Consider the following 24,416-nt stretch of genomic DNA (forward strand, 5'->3'; position numbering starts at 1 on the left):
GAACTTAGGCTGTAATTAGGATAGACTTCCTTCCTTATTGATGTCATCTCTGCAGTACAAACCTTCAGTAAATCTTCATATTTTTCTATCATAGTGATATGTGTCATAAAATAGGCATCCCAAATAACTTTTTGTGAGTTGTTTTTCTTCTTAATTCCAAAGGTAATATATGTTTATTACAGCAATTAGGAAAATACAGAAGAATAAAAAGAATCATTCAGTTACCATGCAGAGATAATTATGACCATTATATTTGGGTTGATAAATCCCTAGTCTGTTCTATGCATACTCAAATATCTACAGATATCTATATATACAGCTCTGATTATTTGGTTCAGATAAACTGCTAACTGCTAACAACTGCTAACTCGGAAGGTGGCATATTATATCGCTGGCATATTTTTTAGGCTTATGATCCGTATTATCCTTAAAGTCTGTACCAATTTACACTGTAACTAGCAAAATGTATTTGAAAGTGTTCCTTTTCCCAAACTTTTGGCAGCCCTGTATATCATAATTTTTTAAAATTTCATCAGTCTGGAAGACAAATGTTTGTTCATTGTTAATATACACTTTCTATGCTTTGTAATGATACTGGAACGTTTTTTAATGTATTTATTGATCATTTGTTTTTCTTTGTTGAATGGCCCTATAGTGGCCTTCCTTCCTTTTTTTTTTTCAATTTTCTGGGACTTTAATAACCATAATCATTACAGTTAAATAATAATTATAAATAATCAACATAATTACCTACTAAATATTACATATCAGTCACTGTTAAAGTCTGCATGTCTCTTTTAATTCTTAAAACAACCTAGTAAAATTGGTGGTAGTGGCACTAGTGGTAGTAGTAGGTCGTGGTATTGTAGTTCTACTTCACTAGTAATAACACAGTAGAATAAGAAGAGCAGCTTCTGCAGCACCACCTACTTGGGGTTTATATTCTGTATCTCTCTGTATATATGTGTGTGTGGGATTTTATTTACATATTTAGTTTTGGCTGTGCTGGGTCTTCTTTGCTGTGCTTGGGCTTTCTCTAGTTGTGTTAGTGGGGGCTCCTCTGTAGTTATGGTGCTCAGGTTTCTCATTGCAGTGGCTTCTCTTGTTGGAGAGCGTGGGCTGTAGGTTTTCTGGGCTCCGTAGTTGTGGTGGACGGGCTTAGTTGTCTCAGGGCATGTGGGGTTTTAGTTCTCCAACCAGGGATCAAACCAGTGTCCCCTACATTAGCAGGTAGATTCTTAACCACTGAACCACCAGGAAAGTCCCTCAGAGGGTTTATTTTTTTTTTTTTTAACAATATTGAAATATTATTTTTTGGAGTTTTTGAACTATTTTCTTTCTTTTTGCACTCTTTGCTACCAAATTAAAACCCAATGTTAAGTAACCTTACATTTCTCAGGTCATTAACTTGCCTTTAAAAATAATACTTTTTGGTACTTAGAATTCTACTTCAAGTCAGCAGTTACTTGGTGTTTATCTCCTGAGGTAGAAGATAGTTATTTCCTATAGCTTGGCAAATCCACTCTCGTTTCTGTTCCACCTACATGTAACACACAGTGGACAGTTGTGTCAGGAATATTCATAGCTTGATGTATGGCAGAAATGAAACCAATATTGTAGAGCAGTTATCCTTCAATTAAAACATAAATAAATTTTAAAAAGAATATTCATAGCAATAAAAATTTTAATAGGCAAAAGCTGAAGAAAAACTCGAAATGGATAAAAAAATTATGAAATTTTATAGAATAATCTCAAGCTAACTGTGCAGACATGGATGACTCTCACAGCATAATGTTGAGCAGAAGAAGACAATTGATAAAAATAAGTTTGATTCTATTTACACGAAGTCCAAGAAGCAGGCCAAACTGAACATATATAGTATAGGGGTTACATGTTTAGGTGATAAAAAATAATTTAAAATGGATTACAGTGAAAATCAAGATAGTCGTTACATTCGTGGGGTTGGGAGAACACATGAGGGGGCCTTCTGAGGGTTAGTAATGTTTCTTAACTCGAGTAGTGGTTTACATGAGTGTTCACATTGACAAGTCATAGGTCAGTGGAGTTTTGCTTTGTGTACTGTTCGATATGACTGTTAAAGTTTATAGTTAGAATAAGAACATATGGAAAATTCTAAAGTTTTTTTTTTTAACCTCTCATACGACAGAACCTGCCTTCTAATATATAAGCCCTTTTGACTTTGATATACATATTCAGGAATGCATTAGTACAGGTGTGGGAGACAAGGAGGCTACCAGTGGTCTTTTCACCAGCAAAACTGTCAGAGTTCTCACCGTCCACCTCTCAAGGTAGTAATGCTCAGGTATGGCAGGAAGCCACGGAAAAATTACTAATGTAGTCTGAGCCTCTGGCACTTGTTTTGAAATATTCATATGCTCTGCACTGTCAGGGTTTAAACAGCGTTTAGCTCTGAGGCACTTTGTCGGTATGACAACCATACACGCACCAACCTTTCCATGATGTGGAGTGATTCTAATCAATCTTACAAGTGATGACTGTGGGACAAATCTTGGAAACCTTAGAAATTAAAAGGACTAGTGAGACTTTTCGCCCTTTGGACTTTATAATACAAGGAAAACGGGACAGTGTCGTAGATGGACTCACTCTCACAGTTTCAGTAGCTGTGCAATCTATTTTCTTGAGTGTTCTCTTATTTTCTCTAAATAATGATAATTTTAAAAACATTTTCCTATTTCTAAGATTTCTAAGTGCTTTTCTTTTTAAAAAACCAGGAATGGATATTAAATTTTACTGAGTGCCAGTTAGCATTGTAAAAATATATTAGATACTTTAAATGTGATTTTTGAGCAGATGTCCTAATACAAATCAATTTTTATAACCTATAATAAAAACTACTTAGTATTGTAGTGAATTATTCCTTTAATATGGTGTTTAATTGGATTTTTCCAGATAGCATAATGGCTAAACACATTGATTCTGAGGTCAGACGTAGACTTGAAACCCAGCTTACTTTGGAGAAATTATTTGATCTTTCTTACTTGGTTTTCTCCTCTACAAAATGAAGATAGTAATACACCTACTAAGTAACACATGTGAACCATGTACCACAGTGCCTCGTACATAATAAGTGATTAGTGGGAATAAAACACACACACACACACATACATGTATGTATGTATATATATACATCTTTTTGCATTGTTATTTTATCTTAAATTTTACATCTCAGGCTAAAGGTTCTTTAAACCCTGGCAGTGCAGAGCATGTGAATGTTTCAAACAAGTGCCAGTTCTCAGGTAAGGATGAACTGCAGTTTTGTGTGTCTGCCACCTTTATCAAGTTGAAGTGTCAGAGCAATAGTAAAGTGTCAGGTAGATATCCATCTTGTTGTATATTCTACAACAATATATATAGCATTGGAATAAACTAATCCTTGGAAGGAAACATACTCACTGGCAAGACCAAAATCTTCCTTGAAAGGGATTATTTTTTCAGAACATTTTAATCTTCTTCCACATTTTATGACTCTATTTGGGTTCTGTATTCTAAAACCACTTGTGATAACGTTATTTTTAGAAAACCATTTATTGAATTTTCAAATTTATCAAAAAGCATAAAGTCAGATAAACCAAATACCTACCCTATACCCACAAAATGTAGAAAGCAAAAACAAGCCTATAATCAAAAGTAAACATTTCAAAACGTTTTACTTTCAGTATTTAATTTCCTTATTGAATCACATTTCCCAGGGAAGAAGCGTTATTCCAGGATCCAGAGAATCTCATAGCATATATGTGTACATACATATGCACTTATGTATGTACATATATCTGTACGTTTATACATATATCCATTCACATTGCCAATGGTAGACAGGACCAAAGCCTTAGTATTACCTGGGAATGAGGTAGACAGAAAATAAGAGAAAAAGAAAGATTGCCTGGTTTTGTTGTCATCAGACTCAAACCATGCCAGTTTCCAGAACCTGCCCTTGGTGAACTTACAACTCATCTGAAAGAAAGTGCAGCGTGAAACTAAACTTGATGGCGTGGGAGAAAAGGGGCTTTCCGAACTTGATGCCACACTGAGGGTCAAGACTTCTGTGGTCCAATATAGTGGCCAGATATTAAAGTTGAATAAGATTGAAAATTCAGTCCCTCAGTCACACGAGCCACATTTCAGATGTTCAGTAGCTACGAGTGGCTATTTAAATGTAATTAAAATTAAATAAAAATAAAACTTGATTTCCCTAATTTTACTAGCTGCATTTCAAGTGCTCAGTAATCACAGTACAGGTACGGAACATTCCCATCAAAGCAGAAGGTCTTTAGGAGAGAGCCGCTCTAAACAAGCTCCTCGACCTTGCTGGCCTCACCGTGAGCCTCATCAAAGCCAAGTACACTGTCAGGATTTGAGTGGATATCCTAATGTTCTGTGAATTTTTTTTTTCTCTCTATTATTGTTTTCACCATTGAGCTTTCCTTATCCAGATTCTTCAACTGGCAAATATTATTTTAAAGAATTAATATGTCAATCTTATTAAAACCTTTATTTTCCACTCACAACAGTCTTATCTAAATACATGGTTTATTTGTTTTGAGAATGAATGAACAAAGCAGTGAGATTCTGGTGTATGCAGGGAACTCCCTGAAGATCTCTTCCCACTAGAGGTAGTCTTTTCGATCTGAAATGAAAGCAGTTTTTGAATTCTGATAGAATGTAAATCACCAATATTTCCTAGTGAAATAATTTTTATATACCTGCATTTTTGCAGAATATTCATTATATAATATTGCTCCATGGGAGTTCTGATGCCATTTTGATGATAACCTTGTGTTATTCCTCTCAACTTTGTAGGTTTGCAAAGATTCAAATCAGTGTATCTGAACCCATCATTCCATTCAGAGAAACAATCACAAAACCCCCGAAAGTCGACATGGTCAATGAAGAAATTGGCAAACAACAGAAAGTTGCGGTCATCCACCAAACAAAGGAGGATCAGAGCAAAATCCCTGAAGGAATCCAGGTTGACTCCGATGGGCTCATCACCATGACGACTCCCAACAAACTTGCCACACTCAGCGTCCGAGCCCTGCCACTCCCAGAGGAGGTCACTCAGATTCTAGAAGAAAGCAGTGACCTGATTCGTTCTATGGAGCAGTTAACATCCTCTCTAAACGAGGGCAAAAATAATTCTCAGATGATCCATCAGAAGACCCAAGAGAAAATCTGGGAATTCAAAGGAAAGCTCGAGCACCACCTCACCGGGAGGAAGTGGAGGAACACGGTGGACCAAATCTGGTCATTTGGCCCAAGAAAATGTGGACCCAACATACTGGTAAATAAAAGTGAGGATTTTCAGAATTCAGTGTGGACAGGCCTCGATGGCAGAGCTTCAAAAGAAGCCAGTCGGTACCGAGACCTGGGCAACAGCATTGTGAGCGGCTTCCAGCTAGCCACCCTCTCCGGCCCCATGTGCGAGGAGCCGCTCATGGGTGTGTGTTTTGTCCTGGAAAAATGGGACCTGAGTAAGTTTGAAGAACAGACAGCAAGTAATAAACGGAATCAAGAACCGGGTGATCTGGCAAAGGAGGGACAGAGGGAAGGTGACACCCGCTCAGGTGGCGACGAACAGCAGGAGCTGCCAGACGGTGGCTCTGAGCCCTTTGAGAAAAGGGCTTCCCAGAGAGGAGAGTCTCCACTCACTGACTGCTACGGGCCCTTCTCAGGACAGCTCATAGCCACCATGAAGGAAGCCTGTCGCTACGCACTGCAAGTGAAGCCGCAGCGACTGATGGCGGCGATGTACACCTGCGACATCATGGCCACCAGCGATGTTCTCGGTAAGGCGGGAGAGGGAGAGACAGATGCCCTGAGTAGTAGTGACCTCTTGTAGATAGAAAACCAAACTCATTTAATATGTTTTCACAGAAGCTACATTGTTATCTGATTTATCAAGGAACTAATAAGATCTTAGCCACCTCCCCGTGGGCCACCCTGCATCCATTAGCGCACAGCCCCAAACTCAGGCTCTGAGTCCCTCGAGGTAGGCCACGATGGGGTGAGGCAAGAAGGACCCTGGAGAGAATATTGGAGACTCCCCGAGCCAAAGGAAAGGGTAACTCGCAGTTGAGGGGCCCAAGAGGGGCCGATACCATCCTTGTCACAGCTACTGTGTTCTCAGTTTTATCAAGGTGTGGGGCTCCAGCCACGTAGGATTCTTGCATCTTTTACCAACACGAAAGCCAAGCCATTGGACTAAGAAATGGCAACCCACTCCAGCATTCTTGCCTGGAAAATTCTATGGACTGGGGAGCCTGGTGGGCTACAGTCCCTGGGGTCACAAAGAGTCAGACACAACTGAGTGACTGAGCACATGGCATAAGATCTTAGACTAGGATTTCCCAGGTGGCTCAGTGATAAAGAATCCTCTTGCCAATGCAGGAGATGCAGGTTTGATCCCTGGGTTGGGAAGACGCTCTGGAGAAGGAAACAGCATCCCACTCCAGTGTTCTTGCCTGGAGAATCCCAGGGACAAAGGAGCCTAGCAGGCTACAGTCCTAAACAACAGCAAGATCTTGCAAAGCCAGAGGCCTTACACGTAAAATAAAAATCTTGGGGGCAAGGGAATGGAAGTTGGACAACTAAGGATATTTTATACTGCGAAAGTAGAAAGACTCGTTTCTGTAATGAAAGGTCCGGTAAATGAGGTTTAAACTGCTCATATACATTACCATCCAAACCTGTGCAGTAGTTTTTCACAAGGGAATCGCCATATCAATCTGGGTAAGCAAAGCTGTCACAACGATCAGAGTCAGACAGCACTCTTGTGCCCCTAACACAAAGGGCTTCTGTGAATTCTGGATCTCTTCTGAGGCGACTTGAGGACTTTACCCACTGCTAACATTATACCAAATGCTGCTCCTGATTTTTCTCTCTTTGGGAGAAGAATGTTTAGGATCTCTTGAGGAGACGTTGAGCCTGGGACTCAGTAGCTATTTTGACTTTTGAAAGATTTGACTTCACTGAGACGTATTTTCTTCACCTCTGAAAAAGGAAGGTAATAACTCACTGGAAGTTGTGGAGAGTAACATGGGAACACAAATACGGGCCCCAGAAGCAGGCCTGGCATCCAGTAGTTCCCCTACCCTCCTGAGATCATGGAGCTGCTTTGCAGTGAGGAGGGCAGATGGAGGATCCTGCACTGGTTGAGCAAGTGGACCAAACCGCTGGATTTTCTCTAGCTTTGAGGCCCTTTGAGTCAGTATGTGCTTACTCTGCATTCCTTTTAGTTTGGTTCTTTTGCTAATTGATTGCTAAAAGCATAAATCTCAGTTGTTGGGGGTTTTCCCCCCCCAAAGAAATTTAGACTTGCATCACAGTAAAGTTCCTGTGAAAGGAATTGAGCACCCATAGCACCATTTCAAAAACAGTTGAGCTAAACAAAGGCACAGAGATTTGGTTACCCTTGGGTGGCTTAAAGTCGGTGTGTACCAGGTGTCAGACCTGCTGATATGGCCTGGAACATGCAGTGTTTCTCAGCCTACCTGGAGTACAGCATCCTGTTAACATCTCATGGAATCCACCGTTGAGTTCAGTGAACACTGGTCTAGACCATTCCCAGGTTTTCTTCACACTTCCACTGTTGCTATTGTTGTTCAGTCGATAAGTCATGTCAGGCTCTTTGCGTCCCCATGGACTGCAGCACGCCAGGCTCCTCTGTCCTTCAGTCTCCTGGAGTTTGCTTAAACTCATGTCCGCTGAGTCGGTGATGCTATTTAACCATCTTGTCTTCTGCTGCCCTCTTCTTTTGCCTTCAGTCTTTCCCAGCATCGGGATCTTTTGCAAGGAGTTGACTCTTCACATCAGATGGCTGCAGTTTTGTAGCTTCAACATCTGCCCTTCCAGTGAATATTCAGGGTTAATTTCCTTTGGGATTGACTGGTTTGCTCTCCTTGCTATCCCAAGGACTCTCAAGAGTCTTCTCCAGCACCACAGTTCGAAAGCATCAATTCTTTGGCACTCAGCCTTCTTTCTGGCCCAACTCTCATATCCATACATGAGACGGCTGGTAAAACCATAGCTTTGACTATATGGACTTTCATTGGCAAAGTGATATCTCTGCTTTTTAATATGCTTTCTAGGTTTGTCATTGCTTTAAGGAGCAAGTGTCTTTTAATTTCATGACTGCAGTCCTTGTCTGCAGTGGTTTTGGAACCCAAGAAAAGAAAATCTGTCACTGTTTCCACTTTCTCCCCTTCTATTTGCCATGAAATGATGGGGCCAGATGCCATGATCTTAGTTTTTTTTTTTAATGTTGAGTTTTAAGCCAGCTTAACCGTCTTAATTTAAATGGTAAAGGTAGCTGCCGCTGCTAAGTTGCTTCAGTCATGTCCAACTCTGTGCAACCCCATAGATGGCAGCCCACCAGGCTCCCCCGTCCCTGGGATTTTCCAGGCAAGAACATTGGAGAGGGTTGCCATTTCCTTCTCCAATGCATGAAAGTGAAAAGTGAAAGTGTAGTCACTCAGTCATGTCCGACTCTTTGCGACCTCATGGACTGCAGTCTACCAGGCTCCTCCGTCCATGGGATTTTCCAGGCAAGAGTACTGGAATGGGGTGCCATCGCCTTCTCCGAAAAGGTAAAGGTAGAATTAGAATCAAATAGTCTTGATTCCTTCAGATCCTTGAAGAAGACTTCAGAGGTATCCTCCTATCTCTCCTACCCTGACAAGTGCTCTGTTTGAATACTTCTGTGGATGAGTAGCTCACAGCCAGTTCTGAGATTAAACAGTTTCTTTCTCATATTGAGCAAAAAGTCTTGTTTCCTGCCAGTATCTTGCCATTCATCCCACCATTGGTCCCTCTCACATGCATAGCACTTCATATGTGTGAGGGGAGCATTTATTTTCTAGTTTTACATCCAGGGGAAAACTCTCCATATCCTTCAGCTGGTTTTCAGGATATGATTTTTTTTTTTTTTTAATCCTTTCATCAATCCAGTTGCTGTCCTTTAGACATACTTTATTTGGTCAGCCTCCCTCTTAAATTAAGTAATCTAAGATACTATCTCACCAGGACCGAACACCGACACGCTGTTACCTCCCACGGGTGGCACAGTGTTCTTTTAACGCAGTCTCAGCAGTTGCGTCTTGTCATTAACTTGTGAGGAGTTAGGATCAACTTCTTTTTTTTTTTTTTTTAATAAGTTTTTGTTGTTGTTGCTCCTATTTTGTTCCCAAAAAAACTGGGTTTAAATTTCAGTAACTGAAGTGATGTAGTCCTACTAGAACCCCTGTATTTACATATGAGTAAACTGGGTCTATACAATTTTTTTTTCTTAGATTTTATGTGTGTGTGTGTAAAATAGTAATAAACATTACAGTAATGAAGGAAGTTTGGCTGTTTTTTAATGCCAAGAAAATTCTCAACACCATAATCTTAACACATTGATTTTTCTTTTTTTTTTTTTTCATGTGTCCTGGTGAGAAAGAAAGGTCACTAGGTATTGAATCAGGGACTTCCCTGGCACTCCAGTGATTAGGATTCCACACTTAAACTGCAGGGGGATGCAGGTTCAATCACTGGTTAGGCAACTAAGATCCTGCATGCCCCATGATGCAAAAAAGAAAAGTAGTGAATCAGATATTTTGATGAAGTTGAGGTCCTTTCTGTATATAGCATTCCCCTCATTACCAACTTACTAGCCATGTTAGAAGAAGAAATAAGCTTAGATTGATAACGACTTTGTGTTAGAAAGTCCATGTCTTCATTTAACTCATGCTTGTATTCAGTTCAGTTCAGTCGCTCAGTCGTGTCCGACTCTCCGCGACCCCATGAATCACAGCACGCCAGGCCTCCCTGTCCATCACCAACTCCCGGAGTACACTCAAACTCATGTCCACAGAGTCGGTGATGCCATCCAGCCATCTCACTCTCCGTCGTCCCCTTCTCCTCCCGCCCCCAACCTTTCCCAGCATCAGAGTCTTTTCCAGTGAGTCAACTCGTCGCATGAGGTGGCCAAAGTATTGCAGTTTCAGCTTTAGCATCAGTCCCTCCAATGAACATCCAGGATTGATCTCCTTTAGAATGGACTGGTTGGATCTCCTTGCAGTTTAAGGGACTCTCAAGAGTCTTCTCCAACACCACAGTTCAAAAGCATCGATTCTTCGGCGATCAGCCTTCTTCACAGTCCAACTCTTACATCCATACATGACCACAGGAAAAACCATTGCTTTGACTAGACGGACCTTGGTTGGCAAAGTAATGTCTCTGCTTTTTAATATACTATCAAGGTTGATCATAACTTTCCTTCCAAGGAGCAAGCGTCTTTTAATTTCATGGCTGCAATCAGCATCTGCAGTGATTTTGGAGCCCAAAAAAACAAAGTCTGACACTGTTTCCACTGTTTTTCCATCTATTTCCCATGAAGTGATGGGACCAGGTGCCATGATCTTTGTTTTCTGAATGTTGAGCTTCAAGCCGACCTTTTCACTGTCCTCTTTCACTTTCATCAAGAGGCTTTTGAGTTCCTCTTCACTTTCTGCCATAAGGGTAGTGTCATCTGCATATCTGAGGTTATTGATATTTCTCCCAGCAATCTTGATTCCAGCTTGTGCTTCTTCCAGCCCAGCGTTCCAATCTTTATAATGTTTTTTTAAAATTTTGTAAGAGATTAGCATATGATTTTCTAGTCTGTAGTTTATGGAATCCAGTGCCTTTATCCTTAAAGAGTTTCTTACTTAGTGTGTAGTTTGGCAGCTACCGTGTTACGCATAAGTTCTGAAAAGTGCAGATTTCTATAGGACCACAGGATACATTTCTGGTCTTGGAGACTTGAACTTGTTTGAAGGGTCAAGAGGGTTTAAGAAGTTGCTTGTCACTTTCTCAGATGTCTTGAACTTGAGCATTTCCTCTGTGAGGTTTGTTCTACTTGTTCTGGTTTCTTCTCCAGTCTCCTTGCTGGGGATAATGGAGTTAACGTAGGTGTGGAGAAGGAGCCTCTGCTATCCCGCTGTCCTCTGTTACCATTACACTAGCCTCTCCACATTGTACGGGTGTCTCGTCCTTGTTTTGAAAGTCATGGAAAAGACCCTTTTGCTGCTCGTAACTGTAAGTTTGGTCAGCTCACCTTATTCCAGTTCTCACCATCCGGGACATACTATACGCCCCCCGCCTCAGTCTCAGTTGCTGTCTTCCTCTTCTCCCATCTCCTGTGTGTCTCCTCTTAAAACAGGAGTCAGAGGCACCGCAGGCACCTCCTGTGACCTGACAGCTTTGGGGTGGGGAGGATTTTTCCTCCTTTTTTTTTCATTGGGATCATTCACGATTGATATTTTCATACTCCCATTACTCCCAAAAAGGAGTTTCATCTTAGGGTTTGTTATCCTGAAAAGTGTTTTGTTGTTTTTTTCTTTTCCTTTGTGTGTTTGAAATGGTCTTTCCTGAAATCCAGGGTCCACACAGGCCTGTGCCTGTCTTTCTCTCTGATACATTCCCCGGGTCCAGGGTCCACATAGGTCTGTGCCTGCCTGTCTCTCCACTGCACTCCCAGGGTAACGGGAACACATGTCTCCTTCCCAGATTGCCATCTCTCCTTGCATTATCCATTCGAAGCAGTTTTTGACCTTTCTGAGAAGACAGCTTTTTCAGCACAGCAAATGAAGCCAGGATCAGCTGTTGGCATTTACCGGAAGTCCCCAGCAGACTGCTGAGTCGCCTTTGTGGAGTTGGTCCTCTGTGCCCATGTGTTCGTTTGTGTTAGGAGATCACCACCAGGCCCTTGCCCGTGCCCCACAGTCCTTGGAGCATCTCTTGTCATCCTGCTCTTTGATCTTCACCTGGCACTTTCCACTTGGCCAGCAGAGTCAGTTCTGACATTTTCTAGGAAGAGATGCTTATCTCAGCCCTCAGGGTTCTTTGCCGTCTTCTCCCTTAAAAACAGAACGCATCTTTGCCTTGCCTTATCCAGGTACAAATCTCAACTGTGAATGTGGAGAAGGGTTAATCCAGTTGACCCTTGAACAGCACGGGGATGATAGGCACTGACTGACCATGCAGCTGAACATCCGTATATTACTTTAGAGTTGGCCTTCCCTATGTGTGGATTCAGATGCAGGTTGTGTATTACTGTAGGATGTGCTTGGGCTTCCCAGGTGGCTCAGTGGTAAAGAATCTGCCTGCCAAAGCAGGAGATGTAAGAGACGTGGGTTCCATCCCTGGGTTGGGAAGATCCTGGAGAAGGAAATGGCACCCACTCCAGCATTCTATCCTGAAGAATCCCATGGATAGAGGAGCCTGGCGGGCTACATAGGGTCAGAGGAGCCCAGAGGGTCAGAGGAGCCCATGGGATCATAAAGAGTCGGACACAACTGAGCGACTGAACAGCAACAGCATAGTATGTGCTTAGAAAAATCCGTGTGTACGTGGACCCATACAGTTCAGACCTGTGTTGTTCAAGGGTCCGCTGTACACAGTTTGTACCAATGTCACTGGTTGGCCTTCGTAACATTTCTCAGAGACTGACTGACTGCCCTACCCACTGCCTTACAAAAAACTGTAATTAGATTTGATCTAGAATTTGTTCGATTTTTTTTTTAATTGGTTTGAAGTTTTCTTAAACTAGAGAATTACCTCCTAAACCTGTTTTCTCTGGTTTGGGGGAATGCTTTGGTTGTGATAACCGGTTTTTAGTATTGGAGGTCTGTCAGAGTAGTCAGCTCTTGTGTTCTCTACGTTTTGCTTTTTCTTTCTAAATCACTACCTATGACTGGAGAAAGAAATGAGGAGATCTCTATATTCCTGAGACTTTTTGCTTCCTACCTGGATGGTCGGCGATCTTCCAACAAGACTTCAGCCTGGAGACTGAATCCTCATCTCCCACATTGCAGGCAGATTCTTTACCATGAGCCACCATGGAAGGCTGCCAGTTGCTTTAACTCTCCAAGAACTGGCAAAAATTGACAAAAGGACGAGTTCAGGCCTTTTTTACTTAGTAAGAAGAGTTAGTCTCTTAAAACTTTTTTCTACACAGATTGCTGAAATTAGAAATCCTTTTATAAATGTGTAGAATTGCTTATGGTCAAAATGGGGAATATTACAGAAAAAATAATCATCTTAAAATTGTTTTGTCTGGGGAAATAATACCAAGAAAATGACCTTCTTTACTTGAAAAATCTACTTTCCTAGCAGTGTAGTTTTATTAGAATTTTTTTAACCCATGAAAATTTTTTTAATGGGCTTGAATAGACATCAGAATTGGTTTGTGTTTTTAATTGATCATCATGTAACTAGTAAATTGTCTCTCTTCATATTTCTTCTTCCAACTGTTTACATCTGTCATTCATGCTCTTCATTGTTTTTTATCTTTGGGTGAGAACTTCACATATAAAAAATGACTTTTCTGTTAGTTTTAATCACATCTACAATTATTGTAGTTCTGTCTTATTTTAGGGACAGATGCTTATACTGTTATAAATATATGTACTTTAATGTATCAGAAGCCTATTTAGTATTACTGTTTACTTTTAAAAACCTTTCATAGTTGTAATTCTTTTTATATTTCACCAGCATCTCATAATTCAGTGCAACAAAAATTCATTGAGCTGTATATGCCAATGCTATGTTAAGCATGGTTCCTGCTTTGAGAGATGAGTTAAGGTGACAAGAGCTTGATTTTGTAAAACAGTTAGTAAAATACAATTGAATTTAGTGAATAAGTACAAATTTTTGGAGAAATTTTATGAGACATTTGGATAGCAAAATTCAAAACCAAGTAAGTCTTTTGAAAGTGACTGAACTTTGAAATAAGCTTTGACGGATGGAGTAATTTTGTGTTTATCTACTAGATATTAAATTGTCTTTGTCCGCAGCACCAGAAACTTCTATTGAACTTAAATGCCTTTCTAGTTGGTTTTCTAGGAACTGCTCTGCAGCATTATTGGGGCTTCCTGGGTGGGAAAGAATTTGCCTGTCAGTGCAGGAGATGCAGGTTCTATCCCTGGTCTGGAAAGATAACCTGGAAACAGAAATGGCAACCCAGTCCAGTATTCTTGCCTGGAGAATCCCATGGACAGAGGTGCTTGGTGGGCTACAGTCTATGGGGTCGTAAAGAGTTGGACATGACTGAACGACTAACCACCAACAACAGCAAATGCAGCACTGTATTTCTGATCCTGGCCACTGGTTGACTGAACCCAACAGTGAAACCTTGCGTTTACCCACACTTTGTCTTGTTAAATTGGGTTCTTAGATAGTTATCCTAATCCTGTCAAAGTATTTATTACCTTTGCCAGCTTCATGTCAACTTGGGATTTGATCCCATGCGTTTTGGGTTTTTAAGTAGCTGATTATCATAATAAGGACAGAACTGTGAGCAGAGCACTGATCCTTCTAAACTCAGGACATCCATCCTGGGTGGGAGTGAGGGTTAACATCCATTTCCTATAGACTTGTGGCTGAATCCATCTATCTTATAGCCACCAGCCCACACTCCGCATTGTGTCCACAGCACACTTTATCTCATGTTTGGTTGAAGACCATCTGCATCCTGTCAACCGCACTGGCTTGATTTAGCAGTCTGGGTATTCTATGACAAAAGGAAGAGAAGTTAGTGTAGTAGGAATAAGAAGTGCCCACCGATTTCTCTGTGTGTGTGTGTGTGCGTGTGTGTGTTTAGTTGAAGTTAAACCACAAGTGTCACCAGCAGTAACAGAAACCATAAGATGAAAGAAAGATCTTCCTTCTTGGAAATCACCCCATCATTTTCCATTTTCTTGTACAATCTTTGTCCACAGTGCATTTTGCATAGCTGTTATGTATTATGCTAGAGGCTGCTAGGTGTTTTGCTTTTTACATTTATTATTTACTTTATAAACACACTTCCATTTGGTTTCTTAGTAGTCATAATTTGCATTTTAACCTCTGCATAATATCCTATCAATCTGATATGCTATAGTTTACTTCCCATCATCCCCACATTGGAAAGTCACATTGTTTCCTATTTGTTTCCTATTAGAGAAAACATTGCTATGAACCACTCCTTCCTTTGCTAATTCAGAAGAAAAGAAAAAAAAAAGTCAACTTTAATTGCCAGAATTTAGCTCTAAAAATTGTAGAATCTGCAGACCAATCTTACTGCCTAGCGGGGAAGAAGAAAATATGTATTGATACATAAGAATCTATAATGCCACAAAAGAACAGATGAGGCCCAGTGAGGCCCAAATGGTGAAGAGATTATGTTGATCTTAGGATCTCACAGAGTGCTTCATGGAACACGTTGTTTTTGAATGGGCTTTAAACAATGGAAAGGATTTGACTGTAAAGTTGGGCTGAGTGTGCTCGGAGTTGGAGAAACTGAGCTCAGAGTGGAAAAACCTCAAACGTGTCCTGTGGGCAGTGCACGGTTTATCTTGGCTAAGAGTGTAGGGTCCGTGCACTAGGGTCTGGCCGTTTCAGGAGTTGGGGTGTTGGGTTCCTGCCAGGTCATAAAGGGCCTGGAGTACAGGCTGAGACATTTATAATGTAGTCATTAAAACCGGAGCCCTGATCACAACCAGTTCAGCAATTAACCTTTGTGTTGCTGGCCTCCATCCTGGAGGAGGCCTCTCCCCTGCTGCCTTGCATACAGTTGGGCGCACAGTGAGCTTCCTTTGAGTGAGTGAACGAACAACTTGGGTTGATGGAGCAGATGCCCAGTCAAGAGGGCATCAGAATATTTCTAGTCAGGAGCCACAGGCTCACGAATCCTCATTGATGTGGCTGCATTTGTTTCCTAGCTGAACAGCGGCTGTGCAGAGTGTCCCTGAGTGCTTCCAAGAATTGGACACACCTGTCATGAGCACCAAGTGTATCTCGGTGGTTTTTTTTTTTGTGGCTGTTTTCCTTTGTTCAGTGATCCATCACTGTGTCCCAGTTTTTTAGTTTTAGCAGAATTAAGATGGAATGGGCCAAATTTGCATGATTAATTACGTTCAGTTTCGATTACAAATATTGATCCACGCCTAGTGGCATGACCCGTGAAGGAAGGGGAGGAGCTTCTAACCTCTGTGGAGGGACGGAGTCTGTCGGCTCATCCCCACTGGCCCACCTCTTCATGGTGCATTTGCCCCAGTTTGCTCATTCTTTCTCCTGCCCTACCCCCTTGTTTTGGCTATACTTCCATAAACTACCTTAAAACTTTCCTTAGAATGAGGTGGCAGAGTAAATAAAGATGATTAGTTCACACGCTGGCTAATTCCAGTGAATTTTTTTCCCTCATAGGAATTTCAGGCAAATCTTACACAGCCCAGAGAGGAATCGCTAATAAAGACACTAACTGTTCTGCTTTTTTCAAGAACTTTTCACACTGTATCTAAAATATTGCTTTCAGTTCTAGATACTGTGTTCTAAAAGCTGTGTAAATAAGTTGTATTAATAGTAGTTCAAACAGGAGAGGGGTCAGGATGCAAGAGGAAAGGAAGGTCATGTCAGAGAAAGACTGGAGGAGAGAAGGCTGACGCTGTCTTCACGCAGCTTAAAGGCCCATGGGGTCATGGGACACGACTGGAGTGACTTAGCACACCCTCCACCGTGGAGATGCCCTGAGGGCCACAGTCTCAGTAAATGTGGGATCAGAGGTCAAGTGAGAGGCCTGGCCAAGAAATAGAGACCCAGGCTTCCCAGACATAAAGTTAATCATTTAAACCACACCAGTGAGAAATGAAGGGGCTCTCTGAAGGGAAAGGTGGTTTGGAGAAGAGCTTGGAGCCTCAAAGAATACTCTTAGGAAGAAATCATACCCTTAAGAATTATTGTCGGAGGCAGTAGAATGATGGTCAGAGGGCCAGGAGTCAGAGGAAAGTAGCCCTAAAATTGTTGAGGTTTGTCAGAGTGTTACTCAGTAGTTGCAGAAACTGCAGAGAGGTCACAGAGAGTGAGGATTGAGGAAAAGACACTTAGGTTGATGATGAGGTGTGTGTGTTAGTTGCTCAGTCATGTCCAACTCTGCAACCCCACGGACTACAGCCTGCCAGGTTCCTCTGTCCAGGGGATTTCCCAGGAAAGACTACTGGAGTGGGTTGCCATTTCCTTCTCCAGGGGATCGTCCCAACCCAGGGGTCAAACACACGTCTTCCTGTGATGTCAGGGGGTTCTTTACCACTGTGCCACCTGGGGGAATATGAAAATGGCTGAAATTTGAAAAGAAGCAGTTTTAATAGAGCTCAGGGCAGCTGGTCGAGTCCGGCTGTTAAAGACAGCACATGGTGAAGAAGCCAGTGTCAGCCCCTCTGGGCACATGGGGAGGGCAGTGCCGGGGGTGGGGGGTGGCATTCAGCAGGTTAGAAAAGAGGACAGGTGTCCCTGTCATCACTGTGGGCTTTTTTAATTTGTTTTTCTGCTAAGCCTGGAGATGCGAAGGCCCATCAGAGTTTTTAAGTTTTTCTTTGTTTTTTTAAGCCTTGTGACACAACGGGTTTCCTGCCATTGGCTTTCCTTTCTTCTTCCTCATCACCACCACCAGGGGGAAATCTGAGTCAGAGAGAAAAGTTTGCCAGTTCAGACAGCTTTGCTCTGTGCACTTAGTTTCTAGTCTAAAAAGTAAAATGTAAGACAAGGTGGGCGACCTCCACACCAGCTCCCTGCCCAGTTATTGAGGAGGGCAGAGTCCCGGACTCCATGCAGTAATCCCAGGAGATTTGTGCTCTGCTTCAATGCAATGTGAATTCTCCAGGATCACGTGTTTGTAGACTACTGTGTCCTTAGAAGTATTTTGTCTAAGTGGTAGCTGGAGGAGAAGGCTTTGTATCCCCTCACTCGAGCAAACTCCTCACCACTGTCTGTGATTTTTGGTTTATCTCTGCTCTTTGCAGTCTGTTCTACTTACTGATTGGAGGGGTATCTGGAGTACCCAGTGGTGCTCATACAGAGGCCAGTCCGAGGGGAGGTTGTTTCCCTTCTGTGTGGAGGGCAGAATTATGCCTGAAGTTGAAATAAAGGTGTTAACCAAGAGGATTTGCTAGGATTCCTGTGACATGGCACTAAAACTTGTGTGTACTCAGTCATGTCTGACTCTGTGACTCCATGGACTGTAGCCCGCCAGGCTCCTCTGTCCATGGGATTCTCCAGGCAAGAATACTGGAGTAGGTTGCCATTTCCTCCTCCAGGGGATCTTCCCAATCCAGGGATTGAACACAGGTCTCCTGCCATGGCAGGGGGGTTCTTCACCACTGAGCCATTGGGAAGCCCAGAAGCCAAAAATTCTTAACAGATGTTAAAGATTCCAAACACAATCAGTTTTCAGGGAATAAAACCCATATTCTTGTACCACTGAAATACTATCAGCTTAAATATGAGCAAGCATTTATATGTATATATATATATATAAATGCTTGCTCATATTTGGCTTTAATTTTTAATATAAAAATGTCATCGTGCCAGTTGCTTGCTTACTAGGCCCAAATAGCTCGTCATCATTATAATTATCATCATCACATTAATAATATCTTGTAATTGTGAAAATATTTTTAACATTTATAAAGCCCAGTCACACTAACTCATACTCAAAGACAGCTCCTCGTGACAGTGTACCCAGGGTCCTTTTAAAGGTCTCCCCCTTTCCATGCTGTGTGGAGGGGGTTGTCTTGGGTAATGCACTTTGGGGTGATTTCACCTTTTGTTACTTGTTTCTAATTTTTCTGTGATTGTCACGCTTATCCTTTTAAATAAATGCTTGGATATTTCCCATGCCTTTGTAAGCCAGAATTACTGGGATCATAGTTAATCATCAATAGAGTGTTAAGAGAGTGTAGAAATAGTCACATCTCAGTGCAGCTCAAGACATGTAACTGGTCGGTGAATTTTAAAAATGTGCGGCTTTGCAGGTCGGGTCTACGCAGTCCTGTCAAAGAGAGAAGGACGAGTGCTGCAGGAGGAGATGAAAGAGGGGACAGACATGTTCATCATCAAGGCCGTGCTGCCCGTGGCTGAGAGCTTCGGCTTTGCTGATGAGATCCGGAAGAGGACCAGTGGCCTGGCCAGCCCACAGCTGGTGTTCAGCCACTGGGAGGTAAGAAGCCAAATCCGAGTTCCTTCCTTATCATCTCAGGCTGTACTTCCCCACAGGGGGCCCCCCCAGGATTCAACCACTTCCCAGGCCGGTTGGGCTTACCTCATCCTGCTTGGTCAGATGAACAGGACAAAGCAGATGCCTTCTTTTCATCCAGACTGGAAGACCTGAGATTATTTGTGCTTTGTAATACACACACACACACGTACTCATGTATTTTTCATTTGATGGAAAATTTAAGATAGAACGTTTAATCCTTTTTTTCCCTTCCAAAGATATATTGTAGGTAAGAAAACCACAGATATTTTGAAAATGGAACTCTAGTGTTTCTTCTGGGGGAAAAGCACTTCTAACATTTAAAGGCAAACAGTTACGCTTCTTACAAGAGAGAACTTTAAATTATTTCATGTTCTTCAGTCCCCATTATGAAGACTCAAGGCTCCTGTGGGCTTCGGGTGTTGTGGCACAAAATGACTCATCAAAACACGTACACTTGGAGAACGAACTTATGGTTACCAGAGGGGAAGGGATAGTCAGGGAGTTTGAGATGGACACGTATGCACTGCTATATTTAAAATGGATAGCCAACAAGGACCTACTGTGTAGCACAAGGAACTCAACTTCAAACAAATAATCCAGACTTTGTCCTTAAACAGTTTAAACAAAGCTCATGGTTTAGGTTCTGTGCTAAGCTCTTCTCACTTCTTTTACTTTCTTTAGTCAACTGGGTCCCTTCTCTGGAACACTTCAAATGAACAGTTTAAATTTAGATAATATAGGGAAATGGAAATAATTGAGGGAGAGCTTTCTCTTTAACATGCATCCTGTAGTCAAGTGAATCTGGCAAAGTAAAGAATGGTGACACTTTAGAAAAAGTAACCTTGGACAGTGCAAATTTGCTTTTAATTGGGCAAGTTTATATCATCTAAATCTGTGGCTAGTCCAGAACTTTGTGCTTGATAGAACTAAAGTTAATACTGTTCCAATTTAGGTTACATTTTTTGGTTGTTTGGTACAAGTTACATTTTAACAGTGATTTCCTATGAAATTTTTCTTGCATTTTTGTCTCGAAACTAAATGATGTTTCTATGGCTTTATTGGCTTATGTCTGAGTAGATACCATTGCTGGACTTCATTATGTAGAAAACAGTAGCACAAAACATGTAAGTTATTTGTTAATCCCCATGCTTATGGGTAATAATTTCCCACTTATCCGGACTTTTAGCTTTTTGGTTTTGGTTTTTGGCACTCAACTTTTACATAAGAGCACAAACCAGTGAAAAATAGAAGGAATGGATTCATAAAGGCAACTTCTGAAGAACTATGTCTGTGAAAAAGTGAAAGTGTTAGTCACTCAATCGAGTCTGACTCTTTGCAACCCCATGGACTGAAGTCCACCAGGCTTCTCTGTCCGTGGGATCCTCCAGGCGAGCATAGTGGAGCAGGATAAGTATACTACTGACATTCTTAATGAAAAACAGGATTGTATCCCACACGTTCCACCAACCAGATATGTGATTATAGGACAGTGAAGAAAAGTGATACTTAGAACAGAAGACTTACTCCACTTCCAAGTAATGACCTTGAGAAATGAAACACTTTATTCACTTGTGCTACCACTACTGAAAACAGCCTTCAGAGCTTAGAGCTTGTGCTTCCTGATGTCTTAAGAGATGACGAGTGCATCTCATTAAGAAGACCTAGATCAACCCTGGTGCAAAATACTGGGTGACAGGATGTTTGGTCAGAACAGAGTGTAGGTTGAGTGATCAGTGGGATTTTCTATAGATGCAGATGGAAGACACATAATCAGAGCTCTTGAAATGGCATCATCATTGAAAGAATTCTATATTGGAATTCGCTTATTCTATTGTTTGTTTAAAATACTTCATCACCTTATAGTCACTCTTATCCTTGAAAGTGATTCTATAATGCACATTTTTTTTTTTAAATCTGTAAAACTTCTCATTCTTTCCCAACTGGCAAATACATTGTGTATGAAACTGATAAGGCTGCTCTGTGGAAGGAATCCCAAGGTAGAGTGGCTCAGATAAAGCAGAAGTTTCTTTCTTGAGTCCAGGGCTGCCTTTCTCAGCACTCAGCGTCCACTGGTGGTCTGGAGCGGCTGTTCCACCTTCTCCCGTCACTCCTGCATTCCAGCCATTAAGATCCAGGAACAGGCAGAGGGCGCACTCCATCCCTTTAAGAGAATGCTGCCCAAGTCACTCCCCTTCATCCACTGCCCAGAACAACTCATCCAGCACGTCAGGCAAGGCTCCACCTGACAAGGAGGCTAGCAATGTGGTCTTACGTGGGTCATATTGAGTCTGACTGTTTGCAGCACCATGGACTGTAGCCCACCAGACTCCTCTGTCCATGGGATTCTCCAGGCAAGAACACTGGTGTGGGTTGCCATTTCCTCCCCCGGGGATCTTCCCCACACAAGGATGGAACCCGTGTCTCTTGCGTCTCCTGCCTTGGCAGGCGGCTTCTTTGCCACTAGAGCCAGGAGTAGGCAGACTCTGACCCATTCCTTGTTTTGGTAAATAAAAAATGACCACACCCCTTCATTTGCATATCTCACATGGCTGCTCTCAGGTGGACTGTCAGTTAAGACAGAGACCACGTGGCCCACAGTCTATTTTCCCTACTGTCTTGGGCTTTATAGAAAAGGTGTGACTATCTTACCCCTCCCCCCAGAACCTTGGTCGTCTGTATGCCCACCCAAAATACCTATTACCAAAGAAAAAGAGGAGAATAGGTATTTAGGAACAGTGATTCATGGGGTCGCGCAGAGTCGGACACGACTGAGCGACTGAACTGAACTGAATATAAAACAGCAAATTTTGACCAAATAGGCAGATTTTGTCAGTATGAAAATCATGATGGTTGCTTCAGTCTTCTTTCTCTCTCAAAATGTGAAAAAAGAGGTAGGGGTTGAAAGTTAATCTTATATACTTGCTAGTAGTTTTTAAAAAATACTCGTTTTGGGCTTAGTTATAGCTTGTTATTACAAATCGATCCTTCAGTAAACAACTGTAGGGGTAGTGTAGTCAAGAAAAGTTAGCTGAAGTTTTATACCATCCTTCTGTCATCCCCTTGCCACCTGCCATGGTCCCATTCCCCAAAGCTTCAAATCTTTGAAAGTCTTGAAAATCCATTACACTTAAATGTCACTGATCTGATATTTTCTGGCTGTCTCAGATTTTTTCCCGCGCCCCCCCCCCACACCCCCCAGCATAGTTAGGTTCAGAAATAACACAGTTGTCGAGATCTGGCTTCTCACTCCAAGGCACTGTTTTTCATTTGTATTCTACCACACCATATAATTTACAATCAAGAGCTTTTGAGAGAAAGTGCTTCGGAAAAATAGAGAAAATAAAATTACAGGCATTTTCCACGAGGAAACCTTTGAAGTCAGCAGTCTCATAATTTCTCTTTCTATGTTTTACCCTTCTGCAAAAAAAGGAAGAAAAGGAGCTAATAAGGGACACAGAAAGAAATATTACCAGTCAGTGCTGTTCTACATGTATGTCAGCATAACCTCGAGTCTCACTGTTTAATACTGAGATTCCCCCGGGGGGTGCTCTAAAGGCCATGCGGGGTGAGGAGGAAGTGATTGCAATAGCACCGAAGGCGTGTAATTTGGACGTGATATTTCCCACCTGCCAGCTATAATCACAGGAAGAATTGGGCAAAGTATTGAAATAGAGCTCCCAAAGCTTTTTTATTTTCTAGTTTTGTTTTTTTTTTTAAACACGCAGGGCAACTAGCCCTTGGGTGCCTTACTTCCTGTGAGTTAGAAGATGAAGTTCTCTTTAGATTCTAAAGGTGCAAAAAATACCCTCCCCGCAGGCACGTGAATTCTGGGTGATCCTGTTAGAAGAAAGCACCTTTTCTTCAAAACTGATAGCAAGCTCTGCTCTCCTGCCTCAGAGATGCTTTTCTATGAGCATCCCCTGTCCTGTCTTTGGGGTCACCTTGTCATCGCCCACAAAGAAATTTCATAATAACCCTAATGCAGTCTAATGGGGCTGAACCAGGCTAGCCTCTTCCTGACAAAAAGTACTCCATCTCCCCTCTCCTGAGAGTTTGTTCGACATATCAAGGCAAGAACCTAGAAACAGGAGGGGTACAGGTGAAGACAGGTGCAGGACAGAGGAGGTGCAGGCAACTGGGACCGTGTCAGGCAAGTCCCTGGGCAGCAGATGAACACAGACAACAGCCCCAGAGTCTCGGGAAGCAAACTGACCAAACTTCAGAAATACGTGCTGAGGGAAAACGGGACCCTTCTGAAACTCCTGGGTGCTGCCTTCTTGAAAAAAGGACTCTGGTCTTAAACTGACCAGTCTGAGTCTTCTGTCTCCAAACCAGCCCCTCACTTCCTGCTAGTAAAGACTGAAGGCAGGAGGAGAAGGGAGTGGCAGAGAATGAGATGGATGGCATCACTGACTCAATGGACAAGAATTTGAGCTAACTCCAGGAGAGAGTAAAGGACAGGGAAGCCTGGCGTGCCACAGTACATGGGGTCGAAAAGAATTGGACACGACTTAGCGACTCAACAACAACAAAAATGTATTCATTGCTACCACTGAGACCTGCTAAGAATATGTGGCTTCTTTATATTTCATGATGTGTTTATCTTCCAACTAGTTAGAGGGGGACACTAATGACTGGCTTAGAACTAGTCTCCTACAAGTACAGTGTTTGTGGATGACGACCCAAGTAAATGGACCATTCTTTCCTGACCTTCTTTCCTTTCCCCTCTCCGAGAAAGAGAGGGCCTTCTGTGGGGAGAGGGTGGGGACCTCAGCTTCAGCATGGTGCCCTCTAGAGCCTCAGTGGCCTTGTCCAGGAAGTGGCTTGCCTGGTCCAGTCCCATCTAGCTGCTAGAGCCAGTATGGTGGCACCAAACAATCTCAGGAACCTTTCCAACAGCCACTGATCTCTGGAAGTCCCCACCTGCAGCTGCCTTTGTCCTGCGCCCAGGCTGCTACCAGCCTCTTGGTCACTCCACGTCCTCTCACATGTGGGGACTTCCAGATCAGTAGCATCACCCCTCGCACTGCTCTGCTACCTTGTCAGATGAGACCTGGAGTGGGCAGGACCCCAGCAACTTGCCAGTCCTAAAAGAAAGTCAACCTTGAGTGTTCATTGGAAGGACTGACGCTAACGCTGAAGCTCCAGCACCCTGGCCACCTGATGCGAAGAGGCCACTCATTGGAAAAGACCCTGATGCGGGGAAAGATTGAAGGCAGGAAGAGAAGAGGGCAGTGGAGGATGAGATGGCTGGATGGCATCATCAACTAAATGGACATAAAGTTGAGCAAACTCTGGGAGATAGTGGAGGACAGAGGAGCCTGGCGTGCTGCAGTCCGTGGGGTCGCAA

At 42.4% G+C, this 24,416-nt stretch overlaps 1 protein-coding gene across 1 annotated transcript in view; it reads left to right on the forward strand.

Moving 5' to 3' along the window:
- Window positions 1-24,416, forward strand: part of EFL1 (elongation factor like GTPase 1) — a 112,839-nt gene that overhangs the window by 86,678 nt on the left and 1,745 nt on the right. The window contains exons 18-19 of the mRNA XM_055417902.2: window positions 4,840-5,825; window positions 18,843-19,027. Coding sequence (XP_055273877.2) covers window positions 4,840-5,825; window positions 18,843-19,027 — 1,171 coding nt within the window. The remainder of the gene's footprint in view (window positions 1-4,839; window positions 5,826-18,842; window positions 19,028-24,416) is intronic.

Source organism: Moschus berezovskii, chromosome 21, assembly GCF_049115385.1.
Source record: "Moschus berezovskii isolate FMDL1 chromosome 21, NW_MosBer_1.0, whole genome shotgun sequence".
Lineage (NCBI taxonomy): Eukaryota > Metazoa > Chordata > Mammalia > Artiodactyla > Moschidae > Moschus > Moschus berezovskii.